The sequence below is a fragment of the Empidonax traillii genome, unplaced genomic scaffold (assembly GCF_003031625.1).
Source record: "Empidonax traillii isolate 1590-97213 ecotype Southwest subspecies unplaced genomic scaffold, ASM303162v1 scaffold492:size733235, whole genome shotgun sequence".
In the NCBI taxonomy this organism is placed as follows: Eukaryota; Metazoa; Chordata; class Aves; order Passeriformes; family Tyrannidae; genus Empidonax; species Empidonax traillii.
Genome location: NW_020955685.1, coordinates 38,275 through 59,245, shown reverse-complemented (window position 1 = coordinate 59,245; position 20,971 = coordinate 38,275). Strand labels below are relative to the sequence as shown.

The following is a 20,971-nucleotide window of genomic DNA, read 5'->3' as shown; positions in this document are numbered from 1 at the left end:
TTTAATTAATCCTAACAAAATGTTTTGGTTGTGTCCCCCTCCATTGGGAACTGGGTGTTGGAAGTTCCTGAGGGTTTCAGTGTGAATTGTCAGCACTGGCTATTGCCCCTGACAAACCTGGAAATGTGAGGTTGGGAAGTTTTAGGTGTTTATCTGTGGGGGACTTTGTGGTGAAGGAGCGTGTTCAGGAAGCTGCTGACTGGGGAAGGAGTGATGGATACAAACTGAAAGAGGGGAAATTTAGGTTAGGTATCAGGAAGAAGGTTTTCCCTGTGAGGGTGGTGGAACACTGGCACAAGTTGCCCAGGGGAGGTTGTGGATGCCCCAACCCTGGAAGTGCCCAAGGCCGGGTTGGATGAGACCTTGAGCAACCTGGTCTAGTGGGAGATGTCCTTGCCCATGGCAGGGGGTTGGGACTGGATGATCTTTAAGGTTCAATTCCAACTCCTTAACATTGTATGATTCCAGGAAGATGTCCCATTCTGCTCACTGTGTCCCTGTCCAGGGGACAGGTCATTCACCACCCTTGGGATTGTCACCTGCACTGTCCCACCTTGTGTTTTGGCTCCCTCCAGCTTCCCGTGTGTTCCAGCTCTTTCCCTGCTGTCGAGTGTTTTGGGTAGTGCAGTGATCTTGTCCCTGCTGTTGTGTCCCTGTGTTCAGGCAACCAGCAGGAATGTCTGTGTGTTCCTGGTGGCCACGTACACGGATGGGCAGCCCCCGGAGAGTGCGGCCTGGTTCTGCAAGTGGCTGGAAGAGGCAGCCAGCGATTTCCGTGTGGGGAAAACCTACCTGAAGGGGCTCAGATATGCCGTGTTTGGCCTGGGGAACTCGGTGTATGTGGATCATTACAACACAGTGAGTGTGTCCCCTGTTCTTCCTTCGTGGTTTTTGCTCTTCTGACGTCCTCAGCTGGAGGAGCTGCTTCAAAACTGAGCCGTGCTGGTGGACTGGGTGGGAATTGCAGCTGTTTGCTGACTTGAGGGTCTGGGTTTAAGGGCACAAGTAGAATTACAGGATCACTGAGGTTGGGAAAGGCCTCCAAGATCATCGAGTCCAACCTGTGCCTGATCCCCACCCTGTCCCCCAGCCCAGAGCACTGAGAGCCACCTCCACTCCTTCCTTGGACACCTCCAGGAATGAGGATTTCACCACCTCCCTGGGCAGCCCCTGCCAGTGCCTGACCACCTTTTCCATGCAGAAATTCCTCCTGATGTCCAACCTGCCCCTCCCCTGGCACAGCTGGAGGCCGTTCCCTTTCCTCCTGTCCCTGTTCCCTGGGAGCAGAGCCCGACCCCCCCCGGCTCCCCCCTCCTGTCAGGGATTGCAGAGCCAGAAGGTCCCCCCTGAGCCTCCTTTTCTCCAGGCTGAGCCCCCCCAGCTCCCTCAGCTGCTCCTGCTGCTCCAGCCCCTTCCCAGCTCCGTTCCCTTCCCTGCACACATTCCCTCAATGTCTTTTTTATCATGAGGAGCCCAAATCTGCTCCCAGGACTGGAGGAGGTGCCTCAGCAGTGCCAGCACAGGGGGACAGTCCCTGCCCTGGTCCTGCTGCCACACCACTGCTTGTACAAGCAATGCCATTGGCCTTTTTGGCCATTTGGGCAGGGCAGCTTTGAAGCAATTGTGCTGCCCTTTTAAATGGGGAGTCCCATATGGGAGATGTGGGAATACAACCTGGGAAACCCTTGCTGAGTTCATTTCCCAGCTTGGAAAGCTTTCTGTCAGCCCATGATGGTATAGGACTGGAAACATTCTCGCTTGCTGCCCTCTGGTTTGGAGGGCTTTGCTCAAACTTGGCTGCTTTGTGTGTTGTGGATTTTAGCTTTGCTCCCTGATGTGAACTGTGACGGTATCTTTGCCTGGTCATTGGTGTCACCTCACTCACGAAAGTGGCATGTCCTGTTACTAGGTTATTGTGTTTGCAGCTGGGGCCATGTGAGCAGCAAGCATCACACAGAGCAGCTTGTTCCCAGAGCTCATCCCTTGCCACACCAGTGTGATGGCAGAGGGATTTTCCAGCAATCTGAGGCAGTGTGGGCTGTTCAGTCTGCCCTGTGCCTGTGCTGAGGGACTCCCCAAGCCCCTGCCCAGCAGTCCTGTGCAGCTCACTAGCTCTCCTTCCAGGCCTGATCCTTTCCTTTTTTTATCTTTAGTTTCCTGCTTTCCTTTGGGTTTGTTTTATATCCCTGCCCCTTTGCTGCCGTCGCAGGTTGGCAGGAGGGTGGACAGGTGGCTGTGGGTGCTCGGTGCCAGCCGTGTGATGACACGCACCGAGGGCGACTGCAACGTGGCGCGGAGCAGGCACGGCAGCATCGAGGGCGACTTCGAGGCCTGGAAAGCCAAATTCCTCACTCGGCTCCAGGCCCTCTGCAGAGGGGAGAGGAAGCCCTGCAGTGGGAAGTGCAAGAAAGGGAAGTGCAGATCCCCAGGGAAGCAGAGCAAGGAGAGCTCGGATCATGAACATGGAGTGTCGGAGCACGAGAACACTGAGGTACAGCCACAGTCCCTGAGGGCTCATCTCTGCTTCTCTCCTTCCACGTCACAGGGATGCTGTGGGAGCCTGATGCTTTGTTCTGGAGCAGAGGAGGATGAGGGATGAGAACCCATGGCTGATAATAAGTAGAATGAGCCATCCAAAAAGAACTAGTGCTGGACCCAGCTGGATGCATTTGTGTGGTGAGGGAGTCTTGCTCCTGACTGGGGCAAAGCTTATGGTTGTGGCAGGTGCTCCAGGGGGGCCAGTCTGAGTTCTGGGTTCTCATCAGAGCCTTTACTTTGTCCCATGGCCAGGTGAAGCATTTAGTTCCCTGAGAGCAGTTAACCTGCTCATCCAAGGTTTTTCCAAAGGCAGCTGGGGGAGTGTTACCTGGGCAAGTCCTGTATATCCTCTGTATGTGTCTACCTGTAATAATTTGTGTCTCTTCTAGAGTGCCGATTGCAGATTTTGAATAAGATTCTTTCCCGCTTTCCAGTGCAAGACCAGAGCTGCTGTGGCACTTTAACCTTCCCTCAAACCATTTGTTTTGGGTTGGGAATGTTTGCTATGGCCCTGGGGAATTTTGTAGGACAGTGTCTCTTCTGGCTGAGGTTGGGAGTGCTGGCTGCTGCAGGAGTAAGAGGAATAAATCTTGCTGTTACACCAGTGCAGTTGTGCTGTGCCTTGGATTTGTACAGAAAGAGAGAAGCCTTCCTGCTCTATGGAGAGTTTACTTTGGAAAGCAAATCCCTCTCTCCCTGTTCATTCATCCAGGGGCACTTTAAGGGTTTAAAGGGGTTCAGGCTTCCATGTACATCCTTCAGGTTATCAGTAGGATATTCCTTGTTTTCAGAGGTCTTTACTAATAAGGACAGTTATTTCACTTAGATAAAAGTTGTGTTTAACATTCAGATAAATTCTTAATTGTTTTTCTCTGGTCTCTCTCACAGGCAGAGGAATTGTTTGAAACCAGCAGTGAGGAGGAAGCTGATGCTGAGGAAGCTGGAGGCACAAATGCTGTCGTTGATGTAGAAGATCTCGGCAATATCATGGGTCACATGAAGAAAGCAAAGGTACTGCTGTTCCTGTGGGTGTGGAGTGGTCAGGTCTTTGTTCCTGATCAGCTGGATTGTTTAAAATATTATTGCCTGGATTTGAATCTGTGGGGTTTGGTTGTGGGAGAGTAAAATATGAGCTCTTGGAGAGCCTGTCCAAAAAAATAACATACTTTGGAGTAGCGTTGGATGGAGGTACAGACCAACTGTGACTTGTTCACCGAGCAGATGCTGCAGTGGGAATGTGTCGTTTTCAGTCTGAGGGAAGATTTACATCACCCTCTGTCTGTAATTACACCTTCCTTACCTTGGGAGCCCCTGCAGTGTGGGCTTCCCACTGCTCTTTCCCAAGATATGAGGCCCTGGCACAGGTTTCCCAGAGAAGCTGTGGCTGCCCCAGCCCTGGAAGTGTCCAAGGCCAGGTTGGAGCAGTGGAAGGTGGGTGGAATGAAGTGGTCCTTAAGGTCCCTCCAACCCCAACTGTTCTGTGGTTCTGTGAACACAGAACCACCTCCTCAGTGGTCTGAGCTGAGATGGCAGCGCTGGGACACCCCAAGCCTCACAGGAGGCTGTGTCCTGGGAGGGGACAGTGTTACAGGGAGGGCATTGGCATCTCTGTTCCTCACCTTAGGCGGGGGGGAAGGAGGTAAATAAAGCAATTCCTGCCGTTTGTAACAAACTCTGTGAGGAGAGCAGCCCCGCTGAGGTGGGGGGAGTTTGTATGGACACTGCAGCCCTTTAGGGGAGGCTGGCCGACCCTCTTGGTTTTGATGTGGAGGGAGAAAGGATCAGTGTTTTCCCGGTGGAACTGCGGTCCTTTCCCCTCTCCCTCCTTCACTCACCACTAGAGGTCACCGGCCGACAGCGAACTGCTCAGTCCTGGGTCCAGGAAGGGGAGGTGGGGACATCCAGCACTTCTGTGGAGAATTAGGCTTTTCACTGACTGACAAAGTGTGGCGACGCCATGCTGGAGGAGTGGAGTAATGCGGGAAAACCACAGGTCACAGCCCAGACTGTGAATAAAAAGTGAGCAAATCAATAAAACACTTCCTGCCCTTCGCCTCTCCAGCTCATTGTTCTGGTGGTGAGCAGGGCTGAAGTCGCTGTGCTGTGGGTTTATACACAGGCAGTGGAAATCCACTGCTCTCTGGGCCTTTGTTTCAAGATCCAAACCACTTTGTCCTCAGCTTTCTTGCTGCTCTGCTCAAGCAGTGAGAGGCCTGTGTGCTGTAGTGCTTGCAATTCTGTAGTAACTTGTGTGTCTGTGTTGATCGGGTTCCTGTGGCTGTGACCCAAATGCCTGTCCCTGATCAGAGGGGCAGCTGCTGTCTGAGCTCACACACTCCCCTCAGGTTGTGAGCTGCAGTTTCTGATCCTTGGAGCCTTTTCCTTGGAGGAGATGGCAGAGATGTTCTGCTGGGAGAGGTGAAGGCTGCCCTCTTGCAAATGATTAAATCCTGAGGGTGCAAGTGTAGGTGTGGGACTGCAGGTTCACTCTCAGCGTGCCTGGAAGTGTCCTGGTCCTCTGGATGTGAGCTATTGTCAGCTGATGGACAGGAGGCCCTAAAACTTGGACCAAAACAAGTCTGACACTTCTTTTACACTGAGGTAACCTGTTGTCCTGCAGTAAATCCTTAACCCACACAGGGAATTGCTCTGGAGGTTTGTACCTGAACTGTTCACAGACAAGTTTGAGAGAAACTCGTGTATCTTCGGGGTTGTATCACAAGGCAGTTCTTCATCCTCAGAGTTACTTGGATTTGGAACTTGCAGAAAAGTTTCCAGCAGGGGGTTTGTGGCTGTCAGGGTTGTGTGGTCACCCCTCTGAACATGGGGGATGGAACAGCAGGTCCTGCCTCGTGCACTGTAGACAACTGGAAATGTTTTAAGGCCCGGCTTTGATCTCTTCTGTTACCTCTTGTGTGATTCACTAGCACAGATGGTCATAATTCCGTGTTGTCCTGCCTTTTCTGGGCCGGCAGTGAGGCTGTGGAGGTGAGAGTATCTAATAAATGCCCACTCATGTCTCTGCAGGTCATCTTAATTTAATTTTGCATCCATCTCTTGTTGCTTGACTCGGTGGAAATCAAGGCTGAGTTTTGTTTTACAGCTTTTTTTTTTTCTCCCACGTGCTGCAGGTTCCTTGCATTTTGTAAATTGTTGGCAGAGGGCTTGGAGCAGGCACTGGATCCTTGCAAGTCATTTGGATCAGGCAGGTGGGCTCAGGGGAATGCCAAAACCTCTCCTTCTGGTTGAGCTGTAGCTATTCCATACCCTCCCTTGGAGAAGAGATGGAGTTTTAAAGAGCTGCTGAGGGTGGAGTTCCACGGTTCAGGGTGATGGGGCCTCCTCCTGAGCACAGAGATTGCCCCAAGGTCGGGTGTATGTTGGTAATATATTCATATCTATTAAATGCCAGCTGATGCAGCAGTAAATCCCACCCTGAGTGCACCAAATCCTGTGATGTGTGGTGATGGTTCTTGATGGATTTAAGAACTAAGTAGACTTTTGAGTTTTACAGTTGGGCCAGGCTTTCCCTGTCCTCCAGAGCTGCTCCCCTGGAATGTATTTATCAGATGAAAGTGAACTCTGATGGGTGTGTTTGTGGCCTGTAAGGTGTTATTAATCACAGGGACACCAGTTCTTGCTGCAGATTATCTCCCCCAGCTGGGAGATTGATCTGTCTTCCTGCTTATCACAATCAAGACTCATTCCCAGGGAATGGAATGACTTTATTAACCTTCACATTTACAAACTTCAGGCATGAGTAACAGCAATAACAATATCCTAATTCCCTCTTTGTGGTGGGGTGGGAAGTAATCAAATGGGCATATTTTGTTGACACAGTTTTGAGATTAATGCTGTTGTTTTCTAAAACAGAAAGTTCAATGATGGTGACAGTCTCATTTGCAGTGTAGATAGAGGAGGGGGGTGTATTTAAGAGACCAGGACTGAGTTTACAGGAGCCAAAATCTCCCCCAGAATGTGTTCAAGGAGTTTCTGTGTCCATTTGCCCCAGGAGAGCTTCCCTGATCCCCTTTGGCTCCGTTCCCTAAAAAATCAGCCGTGTCTCACCACTGTGACTGGAAATCCCACCTCTTTAATGCTCCCTGAGAGCCCTTGGAGTCTTTGGAAGGCCAGATCCTGGGGGAAGGGGCTCCTGCTGAGGCTGCTGGGGTTTGGTTGGAAGGGGGCAGGAAGGGATTTAAGGCACAAGGTTTACAGACCAGCTTTGTGCTGCAAATAGAAATTTTTTGAGAGTGTGAAAGAATCCTTAGCCATATTTGAACCAAACTGAGCAAAGTTTCAGTGCTTAACTCTCAGTTCAAACTGATGAGGACATTTAGAGCCTCTCCAAAATCCTTTAATGGGTGAAAGGTTCCTCTCTGAGAAGTGAGCCCTGCTCTGCAGCTCATTCTCTAGATTTTTACCTGTGCTACTCTGCCTCAGAATTCAGTTTACATTTTAAAATAAGCTTTAAAAAACAGAATTTAACTTCTTAGGGACCACTTCCAGCATGAAATCTGGATTTGCCACAGGGACACTTCACTCTTCTCCTTTTCCTCTGTTCAAATCTTTATTCTCTGGCTGTTGGAAAGAATTGTCATTCCTAAACAACATTACAAGAGATCTTGAGGTTTGCTTTTTCTGAACAAGGCTTGTGAGTGCCCAAGGGAAAAAAAAGAAGGAAAAAAAAAAGCCCTAAAAAAAATAACTTTAAAGGTAACCTCTATCTGGATGTTCTGACATGTGGTGTGATAGTGGCTTCCTTTGCAAAGGGCTTTGAGATCTCTGAATGTAAACTTTTTACCCTGAGGGCAGATCCCATATCCTGTGTTGTTCTTTAGTGTGTTGTAAATTCATCAGTGATTGGTTGGTGAAGCAGAGCTGAGAGATGTAAAAAACTCTGGCAGGCTGAAGTGCCCCTGAGTGTTTGGCTTCCTCTCTATCTGCAGCCTTTTCCTGACCACCTGCACTGTTGGAGGTGACCAGCAGTGGCCCTGCAGCCCTCCCAGCCCCTCTGCTCAGCATTTCCACCAGCTTTGTGCTCCATTTCTCAGGTGTCTTTCTTTCCTGGGTGTTTTTTTAAGGTTCTTGCCAGTCCAGTGACACAGCTGAGCGGAATTCCACAACTCCATGCAGCTCTGGAGCCAGGCTGGGAGAGCTGGGAGGGGTTCACCTGGAGAAGAGGAGGCTCCAGGGTACCTGAGAGTGCCTAAAGGGGCTCCAGGAGAACTGGAGAGGGACTGGGGACAAGGGATGGAGGGACAGGACATGGGGGAACGGCTTCAAACTGGTTTAGATGGGATATTGGGAAGAAATTCCTGGCTGTGATGGTGCTGAGGCCCTGGCACAGGTTGCCCAGAGAAGCTGTGGCTGCCCCAGCCCTGCAACAGTCCAAGGTTGTCCAGGTTGGAGCAACCTGGGCTAGTGGAAGGTGTCCCTGCCTATGGCAGGGGGTGGAATAAGCTGAGCTTTGACTTCCCTTGCAGCCCAAACCATTCCATGATTCCATGGTGCTCTGACCACTTGAAAACTTGGCATTGAAGTGAAAAGCTCTTTTAGTCCTAAGCTGTCAGGAAAAGAAATGATGGAGTAGAGAAGTCTTTTACAGAGCCATTTTAAGGAAAATCTCCAAAATAGGGTAAGACTGTGTGTGCTGCCTGCTTTGAATGTGAGAGAGCAGAAGAGACTGGAATGGAAAATCTTACTGGTTTTAAGTTGGGCATTTTGGGCCTCTTGTTAAATCCCATTACCCGGGTCTTAGTTGTGATTTTTGTAGCAGAGAAGAAAGGAATAAAATGTGAATATATGGCTCAATTTTCAAGTCTAAGCAGTCCCTTTTGGGTGGACACAGACACATTTTTAGCTTTGACTCTTTGGGTTCCTTTGAAAATCAATCTTCTTTATGGTGTGTCCGAGGAAGTTTCCCAAATCAAACAAACAGTGACAGGCTCTGGGAGCTGTGTGTGAAATGGAGCTTGTGGTTTAATGGCACCCTGTAAAACCTGCCCTACAGCAGAGCCATCTGAACCCTCCCCCCGTAACCCTGCAGAGGGATTTTAAAGCTGTGAGCTGGGAGGTTTTTCTCTGTCCTTGAGGATTTTGGCTGATGTTAAACCTGCAGTGTTGGGCACTGTGGGATCATTTATCCCTCTGCTTTCCGTGGAAGATGCACGGTGTCCTTTCAGACTGATTCGCTTGGATGGCACCATAAGCTTCTGTCACTGCTTGTCTGCACGAGTTTGGGATTTAAAATGCTACTGGATTTGGCCAAAAAAATCTCAGCACTGACTTCTCAAACAAAGAGAAAATGGAAGATTTCCCTCTGTGGGGAGGGAGCTGCAGGTCTGTACAAACATCCTTCCCTTTGGGTGGCAGCTTTGGGACCTGCTGCCTCAGAGTCACACCAGGGACCTTCTGGTACCCTACAGAAGGAGGGTAGCAGGAGGTGAGGAAACCTTCTGATACCCTGCCCTGTGTAGGGACTGAGATGTGGATGGAGCTTCCTTCCACTTCCTCATTGAACATTCACAGGGGTTTCTACTCCAGTGCTTCTGAGGTTGGGTTTTTTTTCTAATTGTTTTGGTATCAGTCAGAACTTCCCAAGGACTTTCCCCATTTTGAAGGGACCCTACAAGTAAGATGGGGAGGGACTGTTTACAAGGACCTGGAAGGACAGGACGAGGGGGAACGGCTTCAAACTCAGAGGGCAGGGTTACATGGGATATTGGAAAGGAATTCCTTCCTGTGAGGGTGCTGAGGCCCTGGCACAGGTTGGGCAGAGAAGCTGTGAGTGCCCCTGGATCCTTGAAAGTGTCTAAGGCCAGGTTGGAGCAACCTGAGCTAGTGGAAGGTGTCCCTGCCCATGGCAGGGGGTAGAACAAGATGAGCTTTACAGTCCCTTCCAACCCAACCCAGTCTGTGATTCTATGGTTTAAGGGCCACTTCTTAACACAGGCTGTGATTTTTACTTCTGGCCAAGCCACCTCGTGTTTTAGTCCTGGCAAGGTGATGGATTGCCCAGTTCCACCTCTCAGCTCTTTGCTTTGGTTCAGGGCAGCGATGGTGGCGTGGGGATGTAGCCTGGGATTGTGTTGACTCTGGCAGCTCTTCTTAATAAGATTTTCTTGCTGTTGGGCTGTTTGCTGGTTCGCAGCTCACTCAGGCCAAGTTTCCAGCATTCGTCTTTGTGTTCCCTGTGAAGGCTCCAAGCCCTTTCTGCCGTGAGTGACAGCAGAGAGAGCAGGGTGGCTGTGCCACTGACAGGGTGTTTATCCACGGGCTGAGCAAACTGCAGCTCTGGCTGTGCCTGTGACAGCTGTGCTGTGACAGCCACAGCTCTGAACCTGGAGCAGGACAGTCCAGAGAGCACCTCTGCCGCTCTCAGAGAATCCCAGAATGTGCTGAGCTGGGAGGGACCCCCAAGGATCATCAGCCCAACCCTCAGCCCTGCACAGGCCCAGCCCCAAGAGTCCCCCCCTGTGCCCCAGAGGATCATCCAAACCCTCCTGCAGCTCTGGCAGCCTTGGGGCTGTGCCCACTGCCCTGGGGAGCCTGTTCAGTGCCAACCACCTTCTGGGGGAAGAACCTTTCCCTGAGATCCACCCTGAGCCTGCCCTGACACAGCTCCAGCCATTCCCTGGGGGCTGTCCCTGGTCCGGCCTGAACCTCCTTTGGCCTTTCTTTTCCATGTGTTTTTGCCTTACAGGAAAGTTGTTTTGTAAGGAAACAAGTGCCATTCCTGTAGGCAGCCTGGTGTCTCATCAACTTCCCAAATCCCCACGTGGCTCTTACCATCCCTGACAGATGAGCCAGAGGGAGGGGGAAAAAGCTGTCAGCATTCCTGGCTGTCCTCCTGCCCCTGGAGCTTTGCTTGCTGTGAACTTTAACTCTTCATTCATGTAATTCATGAACTTTAGTACTTCATTTAACAGCTCCCCAGGGCAGGTTTTGCTAATCCTTCCTGCTGCCAGGCAGCCTTTTCCTGAGAGCCCTGCCAGCTCTGGTTCTGTTTGTCCTGGCCCCAGCCCCTGATGTATCACAGTTTTCCTAATGCTTGTGCCTTTCATTTGTTAAAAGATCCTGGAGCCTTTAGATGGATGAGGCTGTAAATCATGGCAGGGCCATGGGTTCCCTCTTGCCTGACCCCTGGGAGGTTGAGCAGGAAAGAAATTTAGGCAAAATTAGGGTGTCCTGGGTATCATTTTTCTTCTCGGAGTAAAAGCTTCTGGGGGAACTTTTTTTTTTCAGCCTCGGCACAACAACAAATGAGGCTGAAAGGGCTAAATTAATTTAATTTAGGGAATCATGGAATGGTTTGGGTTGGAAGGGACCATCTTGTTCCACCCCCTGCCATGGGCAGGGACACCTTCCACTAGCCCAGGTTGCTCCAAACCCTGTCCAACCTGGACAACCTTGGACACTCCCAGGGCTGGGGCAGCCACAGCTTCTCTGGGCAACCTGTGCCAGGGCCTGCCCACCCTCACAGGGAACAATTTCTTCCCAATATCCAACGTAAATTTCCCTTCTTTTGGTTTGAACCCATTCTCCATGTCCTGTCACTGCAGTTCCTGGTGCAGAGTCCCTTCCTGGCTACCTTGGAACCCCTTTGGATCCTGGAAGGTGCTCTGAGGTCACCACACAACCTTCTCTCCTCCAGGCTGAACAGCCCCAACTTTCTCAGCCTTTACATGGAGTTTAGGTACCTCTTTTTTATTTTTCTCCCCCTGCAAGATTAATTTGCAGGATGTTTGATGTACCCAGATAGAAACCAGGGAGATACTGGGCAGCTGGACATCCTGGAGAGAGGTCTGCAGTGAGAAGAAGTGGCAGCAGCACATCCTGTTGGTCACATCTGGATGCAGCTGAGGCTGAGTTTGGGAAGCAAATCTGTAGAGGAAACCCTTTGAAACCCTTGGAAGGTGATTTATCCCAGATTTATCTCTACCTTGGCAGGGGGTGCTGAGCCTCTTGTCTGGGACTGTGCCCTGATGCTCCTGAGCCGTCAGAACTGGGTTCTCTGTGCCCTCAGGGGCTGCTCTGCCTCTTGGAAGAGATTCCTTCTTCTCTTCACTTCCGTCTGAGGTTCAGGTGCTTTTATTACAATAAAACCCACCCTCCCTCCAGCAGATTGCAGTGGAGCTGTGCTGAGCCCTGATTCCAGGGAATCTGGCTGGGTTTCCATGGGTTTCTCATCTGTAGGTTCTCTTCTTTGGGAATCCGCACCAGGGGATGACTCTTCATTTTTTTTGGCAGTGAAAACAAAAGGGCCTGAAAAGCTGGCTCTTGTCACTGCCTGCTTGATTTGTTATGGAAAGGCAGGAATCTGCCTTGGATTTACTACAGGGCTTTCTGCTCAATCACCACAACTTGGGGAGTTTGCTCTGTGCAAAGTTACCTTCTGTTCACTCCAACCCTAAATAATAGATGTATGAAAGGTTTGTTAAGCAAATAAGGGCAAACCCCTGGGCTGGGAATTCCCATTTCCCCTTAGCAGGAGTATCTGAAGCCAAAAGATCACTTGCCAAAGGGAGCGAGTCAGAGATTGCAGCTCAGGGAAAAACATGGGATTATTTTGTTTACAGGCTCTCACATAAGGGTGTGGGGAGGGAAAATCATGATCATCTCTGGGAGGGGAAAAATGATCACTGGACCTTATTTCTGCCCTGCCAGAATGGTGTTTTGGGTGCCTTTGTCAGCCCCTGCAGTGACAGGGAGGCAGAAATGCAAATGTTTTAAATGTAGAAAGACTCTTTCCATATTTGAGGAGTGTCTTGGGTGGGATGTGTCATTCGGAATTAAATCAATTTGCTGCATTTTAAATATTGTGATGTGCTCCATAATGTAGAGAGAGTTCTTCTGGGAGAATTGGCCTGGCAGGAGATTACAGAGCACATGTCCACGTTTAAATCCTACTGAGCATTTGGAGTGGCTCCCAAATCCCAGAACCATGGAATGGTTGGGGTTGGAAGGGACCTTAAAGCTCAGCCAGTCCTGTCATAGCAGGGACACCTTCCACTAGGCCAGGGTGCTCAGTCTAAGGCAGAGCCTTTCCTTGGGCCTAGTTCTGGCTTAAATGATGGCTTGTGGCAGGAGAAACTCTTTATTTAACACTTAATAGATAAAATCCTCATCTTCCATCTCCTTCCTTCCTTATGCATGAGGCTTTCCCAGCAATATTAATATTTTACTGTTGGTAGAAGTCTGGCTGATAAATGAAGATCATGGCTCAAGAAATGAGCTTTTAAACCCACCAAATGACTGGCAATTATTAGATGTAGCCTTGGAGGGGAGTTTTGATGTGTTTTAGAACTCAAGGAATTCCTTCCTGAAAGCTCAGCAAACTGAGTGTGAGGAAGCAGAAGGTGGACACAGCTTTCTCCTTCAGGAAGGACCACGTTGTGGTTGTTGGAAAAGACCTTCCTGCACAACATCCCTGAGCCTGGGAGCCCACTTTTATCCCAAATGAGTAAGGAAGGCAATAATCTCTGCCCCTAAATATTTTACTCTCCTGCTTCCTTCTCCAGTGCTTATCAGGAACTGTTTTCTCCTTAAACCTCTGAGTCTGTGGGGGTTTTTATTACTACTTCTGATTTTTTTTTTTCCTGGGGCACCTCTAATTTACTCAGGTCCAAAATAAGCCTGTTTACATCCAGGATCAGCCCAATCCATTTCCCTGCCTGGGAAGAACAGGCTGGCAAGTCAGGAGCGCTGGTTTCCGTAGTGATGCTGACAGTTGGTGGGCAGACTCGAAAAACTGGAAGCGTTTCTACGAACTTCTTGATGAGTTTGGCACAAAAAGAGCCTTGGATGTGAAATACCCTCAGCTTTTGTGCAGACAAAATGTCCTCTGCTCGGTTTTGTTTGTTGTTTATCCATAACTCCTGTAATAAAAGCCATAAAGGGCTGACAGATTACAAGTTGCATGAAATATCCGAGCCATTATTTACACTTTGATGCTTCTTTGTGCAGACACGAGACAATAAATACCCAGAAGGTCTCGGGAGTGACACTCAGCGGGGGATTCACCACTTTTTACGTGCCAGGCTTTGCTTCTCCTGCTTGGAAATGTATCCTAATACCTGGTATTCCTGGCCTTTGGGTTTTTAGTAAGCTCCAGGGGCTCAGCTGGAAGCCAGACTGCCATGGGGTGCTGCTGGAGTTGGCTGTGGGGCAGGGAACAACCTTTCCTTGCAGGATCTTGGCTGGTGGCAGAATTTTGGGGGTGCCTGTGGGTGCCTCAGGGGGCACAAATTCTGCTCTGTGAACTCCTGGGCTGTCACTGGAGTGGGGTGGGTTTTCCCCTCCCAAACATGTATCACTCCAGACACTGGTTTGTGGAGATATGGGGTGGTTGTGCTGTCATGGAACACTGGGGATTAAATCCTGGAGTCCCTCTCGCTCTTGGATGGGATTTAACACCCTGTTTGTTAAACCATCCTTGAGAATGTCATTGCTGTGTTAGCAGAAAAAAATCCAGTGTGTTGTGGCAGTTTTCCCTTCCAATTTACTGTCCTAAATTACCAAAGGGTCAGATCAGAGTCTGAAGGGAAAAGGGATAAAATGTAGGATTACACCAAGGCAGGAATTGCTGTGTGGGCACTTGCCTCAGTTTGAACAGGTTTAACTGAGCTGTGCCAGTGGGATGCTGGAATCTACGTGGTTGTAATGGTTGTAATTCACTGTCTTTGAACAGGGAGAACATGAGCTCCAGGAAGGAGATGTTGGAAGGAGAGAGAACCCTGGCAGGAAGGAGGAGGAGGAGGAGAAGAGGGAGATGATAACGCCGGCCCTGAGGGACGCGCTCACCAAACAAGGTGAGGCTGCACAGCCCTGCGGGGGAGCAGGGTGGGGGTCTTGGTGGTGGACTTGGACCAGAGCAGTGGAAGAGGGTGTTCTTGGTGTGACAGGTGCTGCTCTGGACCCTCAGACATGGTAGGACAAAGATCACAGGATCACAGGGTAGTTGGGGTTGGAAGAGACCTCTGGAGATCATCCAGTCCAACCCCCTGCCTAGGCAGGGTCACCTGGAGCAGGTGACACAGGAACACATCCAGGTGGGTTTGGAATGCCTCCAGAGGGGGAGACTCCACACCCTCCCTGGGCAGCTGTTCCAGGGCTCTGCCACCTCCATGGGAAGAAGTTCTTCCTCGTGTTGAGGTGGAACTTGTGGTTTAGTTTATGGACTGTCACTGGGCACCTCTGAGAAGAGTTGGGCACCATCCTCCTGGCTGCTGCCTTGGAGATATTTGTATGGATTGGAGGGATCCCTGCTGAGTCTTCTCTTCTCTAGACTAACCAGGCCCAGCTTCCTCAGTCTCTGCTCATCAGAGAGAGGCTCCAGACCCCACATCACCTCTGTGGCCTCCAGGACCTGCTCCAGGATCTCCCTGTGCCTGCTGTGCTGAGGAGGAAGAGCTGGGCCCAGCCCTGCAGATGTGCCTGCCCAGGGCTGGGCAGAGGGACAGGTTGTTTTGAACACTGCCAGGGCTGGTGACTTCACCACTGCCCTGGGCACCTCCCCTGGTGCTTCTGAGAAGGCCCTGGTGGTCACTGAGAGCCGAGCTCTGAAGTTCTCCCCATGCCCCTGTGATTGTTGCTTTGGGACAGGGGACCCCATGTGGGCTGTGGTACCTTTGCCACTGACTCCTGAGAGAGAGAGTGGGTGATTTTGGCCACCCTGGCCTGCCTTTTTGTGGTGCAGGTCTCTGGGCTGGCCCTGAGTGGTGTTGGTAGGGCTGTAGGAGTGTTTTCACTGTCTCACCCAGTCACTGTTGCTTTGCTTTGGGGCCTGAATGAGACTTTGCTTTTAGAAGAAGTGGCCATTTGGCAGATGAAAGCAATGCTGGAGGGAAGGTCACCTTCCTCCCAGAATTTTTTTGACACAAAGGACGGCTCCCTAGGGAGTTTTGATTTCCTTGTGATGCTCCAGGGACAGGAGTTCATTATCCAGATTAGTGGGTCCGGATTTCTCCCTTCCTTTGGCATTCAGGGTAATGCCAGTATGGGATCAACTAGAAGGAGCTGCTGTTTCAAATCTGCATTTTCAAAGACTTGAAACTATTGTGCTGTCTCCTTGTAGTTCCAGCTGCCTCTCCCAGCCCTCCCCTCCTCTGCTGCTCACCCAATTCTTTAACGGTCACTCCGCAGTGAAGAAGAAAAGTTGTTTCTTTTCCATGCCATAGAACGTTTTTCCTGCCAATAACAAACCAAGAGAGGTTTTTGTGGCTATAAAAATAAACCAACTCCCTCCTCCCCTCGGCATCGTTCCCTCCACAGATGACAAGTGCAGTGCAGTCAAAAGAGAATCTGATTTATTTAGCAGCAACTGGTTGCTTTGGGGGTGGAATCACAGAGTGGTTTGGGTTGGAAGGGACCTCAAAGCTCATCCAGTCCCACCCTCTGCCGTGGGCAGGGACACCTTCCACCAGCCCAGGGTGCTCCAACCTGGCCTTGGACACTTCCAGGGATCCAGGGGCAGCCACAGCTTCTCTGGGCAACCTGTGCCAGGGCTTCCCCAACCTCACAGGGAAGGATTTCCTTCCCAATATCCCTCCTAACCCTGCCTTATGTGTTTGAAGCCATTCCCCCTTGTCCTGGCACTACAAGCTCTTGTAAAAAGTCCTTTTTGAGATTTTCCCTGAGGGCACAATTAGCCCAAAGAGAAGGAAAACAAGCATTAGTGGTTCAGAGAAAGCTGTTCTTTGACACTGCAGTTGCATAACAGAGTTTGCCTTTGAGCAGCATCTCTTCAGACTGTTGTGACCTCTTGATTCACCTTCAGACAAATTTCCCTTGCTGTAGGTAAAGTGAATATTGCTTAAGCAATGGTTTTATTTTAGCCCTGGCATTGAATCCGGGCTAAATTTAGCTGGGGTGGGGTGTGTTGTCGAGGTGTAAGCCCTTGTAGTTGCCTGGTTGCAGATACCTTGATAAAAGGTGCTCAGTTAATAGTTGCTTTTTAAAGTCCCAGCCAGTGAGACAGCACTGATTCCATGCCATCAGTGCCCTGCATAAAACACAAACAGGGCACGGGCTCTTCAGTGCCTCCAGTGAAAGTGGAGTGGGGGAGATGCTGGCAGTGTTTGTGTGTGAGGTTTGCAGTGGTGCTCCTGATGCTTCAGCTGTTTCATGTGTTTAGGCAGAGGGAAATAAATGAAATAAACTGAAAATAGAAGCAAACTCTTCATGGGAATGTTTCCTGTGGTTATTAGGAATTACAGGCTAATAGTAACATTTGCTTTCTGTGGTTGATGATGGAAGATTCCTGAAACAATCCCTGCTGGGATGGAAGTTTTTCTTTCTGCTTGGTCTGGGTGCCAGGAGGATTTTGGACATGGTGAAGTGCAGGGGAGCCTTCCTGGAGCTGCTGATTTTTCAGGAAGTGCATTCCATCCTTGTTTGGCTTCAGAGGGAGTCTCAAGCTGCTGTTTTATTGGAAAAAATGACTGTAAAAAACAAACAGTGGGGGGGGGTGGTCTGTAAAACAAACAAAAAATCCAAAAAAGTCTTCTGTGTGGCAGGAGAAGGTTTGGGCTGGATCCCAGGAAAAGGTTCTTCCCCCAGAGGGTGGTTGGCACTGAACAGGCTCCCCAGGGCAGTGGGCACAGCCCCAAGGCTGCCAGAGCTGCAGGAGGGTTTGGATGATCCTCTGGGGCACAGGGGGGGACTCTTGGGGCTGGGCCTGTGCAGGGCTGAGGGTTGGACTGGATGATCCTTGGGGGTCCCTGGGGTCATTACCATCGTTCCTCACATCCCCACCTTGATTTGCCTGATGTTTTATTGGTGCTGATGGTCCCACTGGAAGCCAAACACGTTCCTGCTGAACACAGGAGTGAAATCTGAGAGCTGGGAGAGTTGCTGTTTCGCTGCAGTGACTTCCTGAAGAGTTGGGAGCTGCACTGTGGTGCTGCACAGGGACAGCCCCTCCATCAGCCCCCTCACCTCGCAGGGGGGTTTGGCAGAGCTGCAGGTCAGACCTGAAGTGCTTCTCTTAAACCTGCAGGAGTGACACAGGAAAAAAACCCAACTCAAAGCCCTGAAGAGCTGAATGTTTGCCCAGGAGACTCCAAGGGCAATGGCAATGGCTTCAAACTGAAAAAGGGGGTGTAGATGGGATAATGGGAAGAAATTCCTTCCCTAGGAGGGTGAGCAGGCCCTGGCACAGGTTGCCCAGAGAAGCTGTGGCTGCCCCTGGATCCCTGGAAGTGTCCAAGGCCAGGTTGGACGGGGCTTGGAGCACCCTGGGCTGGTGGAAGGTGTCCCTGCCCATGGCAGAGGGTGGGACTGGCTGAACTTTAAGGTCCCTTCCAACCCAAACCATTGTGGAATTCTCTGATTCTTTACTCTGTTTGTACCTTGTGTTTCTGGATGTGGGGATGGGTCACTGATGACCCCCCCTGACACTGGATAAATTATTCTGTTGTGTCTCTGCTCCCACAGGGACAGTTTTGCTGCAGTCCTCTTGGATTGCTCTGTCTTTCCTGGTGTACAGTTTAGCCCCAGGGTGTCCAGGATGCCTCTATTTTACTTGTATCCAAAGGTAGGGGGTGTATTAGGACACAGCTCATGTCCCAAACAGCCTGGGCTGCTTCAGCAGCCGCTTGTTGTTGTGCTTTGACTTCATAGTTGAGCTAGAAATGTACTTTAGTCTGTGTTTCTCAGTGTGTTTGGGCAAGCAAGAGGCTGATTTCAGACAAATACTGAAAGCTGAGCTTTTCAGGTGCTCCCCAACTTCGAGCTGAGGTTTCTAAAAGCATTTGGTGGCTTTTGCTGTCCCTTCCTGAGCTGAGCCTTGCAGTGCCTGCAGCTCCGAGCTCTTGTGAGCAGCTCAGCTTGGCTCCCCGTGCTGAGCTTTGGGAGCGTCCAGGCTCTGGGAATGAGATCCAAAGGGATTTTGCAGGCTGTGTGCTCCAGGGTGTGGGATCTGGGAGGATTTTGGGTGCAGCTGTTGTACTCCAGGTGGCACCAGCAGCCCACAGCTGGGCTTGGCAGGGATTGGTGAGGCTGGTGCAGTCCCCAAAATGTGCCACACAGAAATCCAATATTGGCCGTGGGGAGATGAAAAATTAGCTTGCTAAACAGCACGTTACTGTTAGCAAGCAGAATGAATACAGGGCCCAAAAGCAGGCACAGAGAAGATCAATTCCTCAGGAAATGTCTGTGCAAATACCAGTTAAAAGGGAAGAGTCCAGGCAGCAGAAGGTGCTGAAGTCCCACCATGTGGAAGCTGCCAGGACCTGACTGCAATACTGATGTACTGGCACTGATGTAGTAACTTCTCAGGAGCACAGGAGATGGTGAAAGCTCAGTTTTGAGGGCCTGGTTCTTCCCTTGTGTGATGGAGCTGGTAGAATTACTCCATGTGTAATAAAGGAAATAAATGCATTTATATTTGAAGTGCATCCCTTTTTTGGGGGTTTTGTTTTAGATTTTGGGAAGGGTTTGGAGAGTGTTGGTCCTTGAAATTAAATCTGTTAAACAGGAGCAAAATACAGATACATTCAGGCCAGGATAAGGTTTAGTGTCCTTTCTTCAGAACCAGACACTTCCCACACAAGGGACAGTGCAGGCATGTGGGAAGGTGGAGAAAAGAGTGTGCCCTGAATGGCTGAGAAGAGTCTCAGTAAAACACAACAAAATAAGATCCAGACTGTAGCAGCCTTTTGGATTTGATCCGACCCGAGGAACAAACTTTTGCAGGCTGGCACCTTCCACCCTGAACTTCAACCCAAGCTGACACTGATGTCCAGTCCTTAAAAACGTCCAATTCTTGCAGATTTATTGATTTTTTTCTTTTTTCCCCTGTGAATAAAGAATCATAGAATCCTGGAATGGCTTGGGTTGGAAGGACATTAAAGATAATCTGGATCTACTCCCCTGCCATGGGCAGGGACACCTTCCACCAGCCCGGGTTGCTCCCAGCCCTGTCCAACCTGGCCTGGGACACTTGCAGGGGTGGGGCAGCAGTTTGTCAAAGGGGCCAGATACAAGAGGCTTTCCTTCTGCTGTTGATACAGGTGAAAATATCATTGCTCTCTGAGGTTGCTCCTGTCAAGCCACAATTTGACAAGAAATTCTGCCTTTGAGTATTGGAGGGTTTATATTCCCACTGCCCAGGCACCTCTGTGCTGCAAAGGTGCTCTTGGATTAAAATAGGCACCTTGGGCGAAGCAAAAAGCCAGTTTGGAGAGTTCTTCAGCTCTTTTGTGATCAGCTGTTGAGGCTGGAATTGATTCCAGCTCCTGGCATTCCCACCCTGAACTCAGTGCCAGTCCCACTCGCTCGACACCAGGTTGGGTTTGGGCTGCCTGGGAAGCAGCTTATTCCTTTCACTATTTCAGGAGACTTTCCCTATATGTTAAAAACATCCCAGGTGTTCATTTTGTGTACAACAAGATGGATCTAAAGCAGCTGAAAGTCCAAGCTTCCCATCCCGTTGGCAATGACGGTGTTTTTGCACACAGGGTGCAGTCCTGCAGTCCCTCCTCGTGCCCTCTCTCCTGCTCTCAGCTCATGGAAGCAAATCCTTCACAAGTCACGAGCCCTCTGTGCTTTTAAGAGCACTTCTGCAAACAAAGAGAGAATCTAAAGTAGGTCTTGATGGGCTTGGCAAGGATTTCTTGAAGGTTGAGCAGTTCTAGGGATGAACCTGAAGGTTTCTCTCCTCTCATGCTTGGGCAATCTGAAAAATTCCACTGTCCGGATTGCCCTTCTTTTTAGATTTGTGTAAATACTGATATAATCTGAACAGGTTCTTCACCAATGGCATTTCTTGATGTTGTTATTGTTATTATAATTATTAATTTTCTTGTCTTTTGGGAGGTGGCTCAAGTGCAGCAGTTGTGTTTCAGCTTTAGAAATGATACTTAGAAGTGGTTGGTGACGGATCCTGCTGTGTCACCAGCCTTCAGCTCTGGCCCTTTTGAACGGCACTCCTGCAAAACAGCACGAAATTGGGAACTTTTCCTCCCTGTAAACATTCTCCTGGTGTGAAATTCCTCTCTGCACTGAGTTTCAGCTTTAACAGATAATCATTGCTTCAGAGCAGAGGCTTTTCTTGATAGAACTATGCTCATTTGTCAGCTCTGTATTGCTCTTCTCACAGCAACAGCCTTGTGAAAGCCATTAGAGTTTGTGAAGCACAATGTGACAGCAGATTGGCTTTTCCAGGCTCGTGGTAACAGCATTTCTGGACAGGGATGGCTGGGAGTTTCCTTATAGTTCTGGGGGATTTTCAACCATTGATCTACCTGTATTCTTTCATAATTACATTAAATAAGACCCTGAGGGGCTGGAGCGTGTGCAGGGAAGGGAACGGAGCTGGGAAGGGGCTGGAGCAGCAGGAGCAGCTGAGGGAGCTGGGGGGGCTCAGCCTGGAGAAAAGGAGGCTCAGGGGGGACCTTCTGGCTCTGCAATCCCTGACAGGAGGGGGGAG

At 50.1% G+C, this 20,971-nt stretch overlaps 1 protein-coding gene across 1 annotated transcript in view; it reads left to right on the top strand.

Annotated features, from left to right (window-relative positions):
* Positions 1-20,971, top strand: part of TYW1 (tRNA-yW synthesizing protein 1 homolog) — a 54,338-nt gene that overhangs the window by 7,408 nt on the left and 25,959 nt on the right. The window contains exons 5-8 of the mRNA XM_027896302.1: positions 664-858; positions 2,210-2,491; positions 3,427-3,549; positions 14,231-14,351. Coding sequence (XP_027752103.1) covers positions 664-858; positions 2,210-2,491; positions 3,427-3,549; positions 14,231-14,351 — 721 coding nt within the window. The remainder of the gene's footprint in view (positions 1-663; positions 859-2,209; positions 2,492-3,426; positions 3,550-14,230; positions 14,352-20,971) is intronic.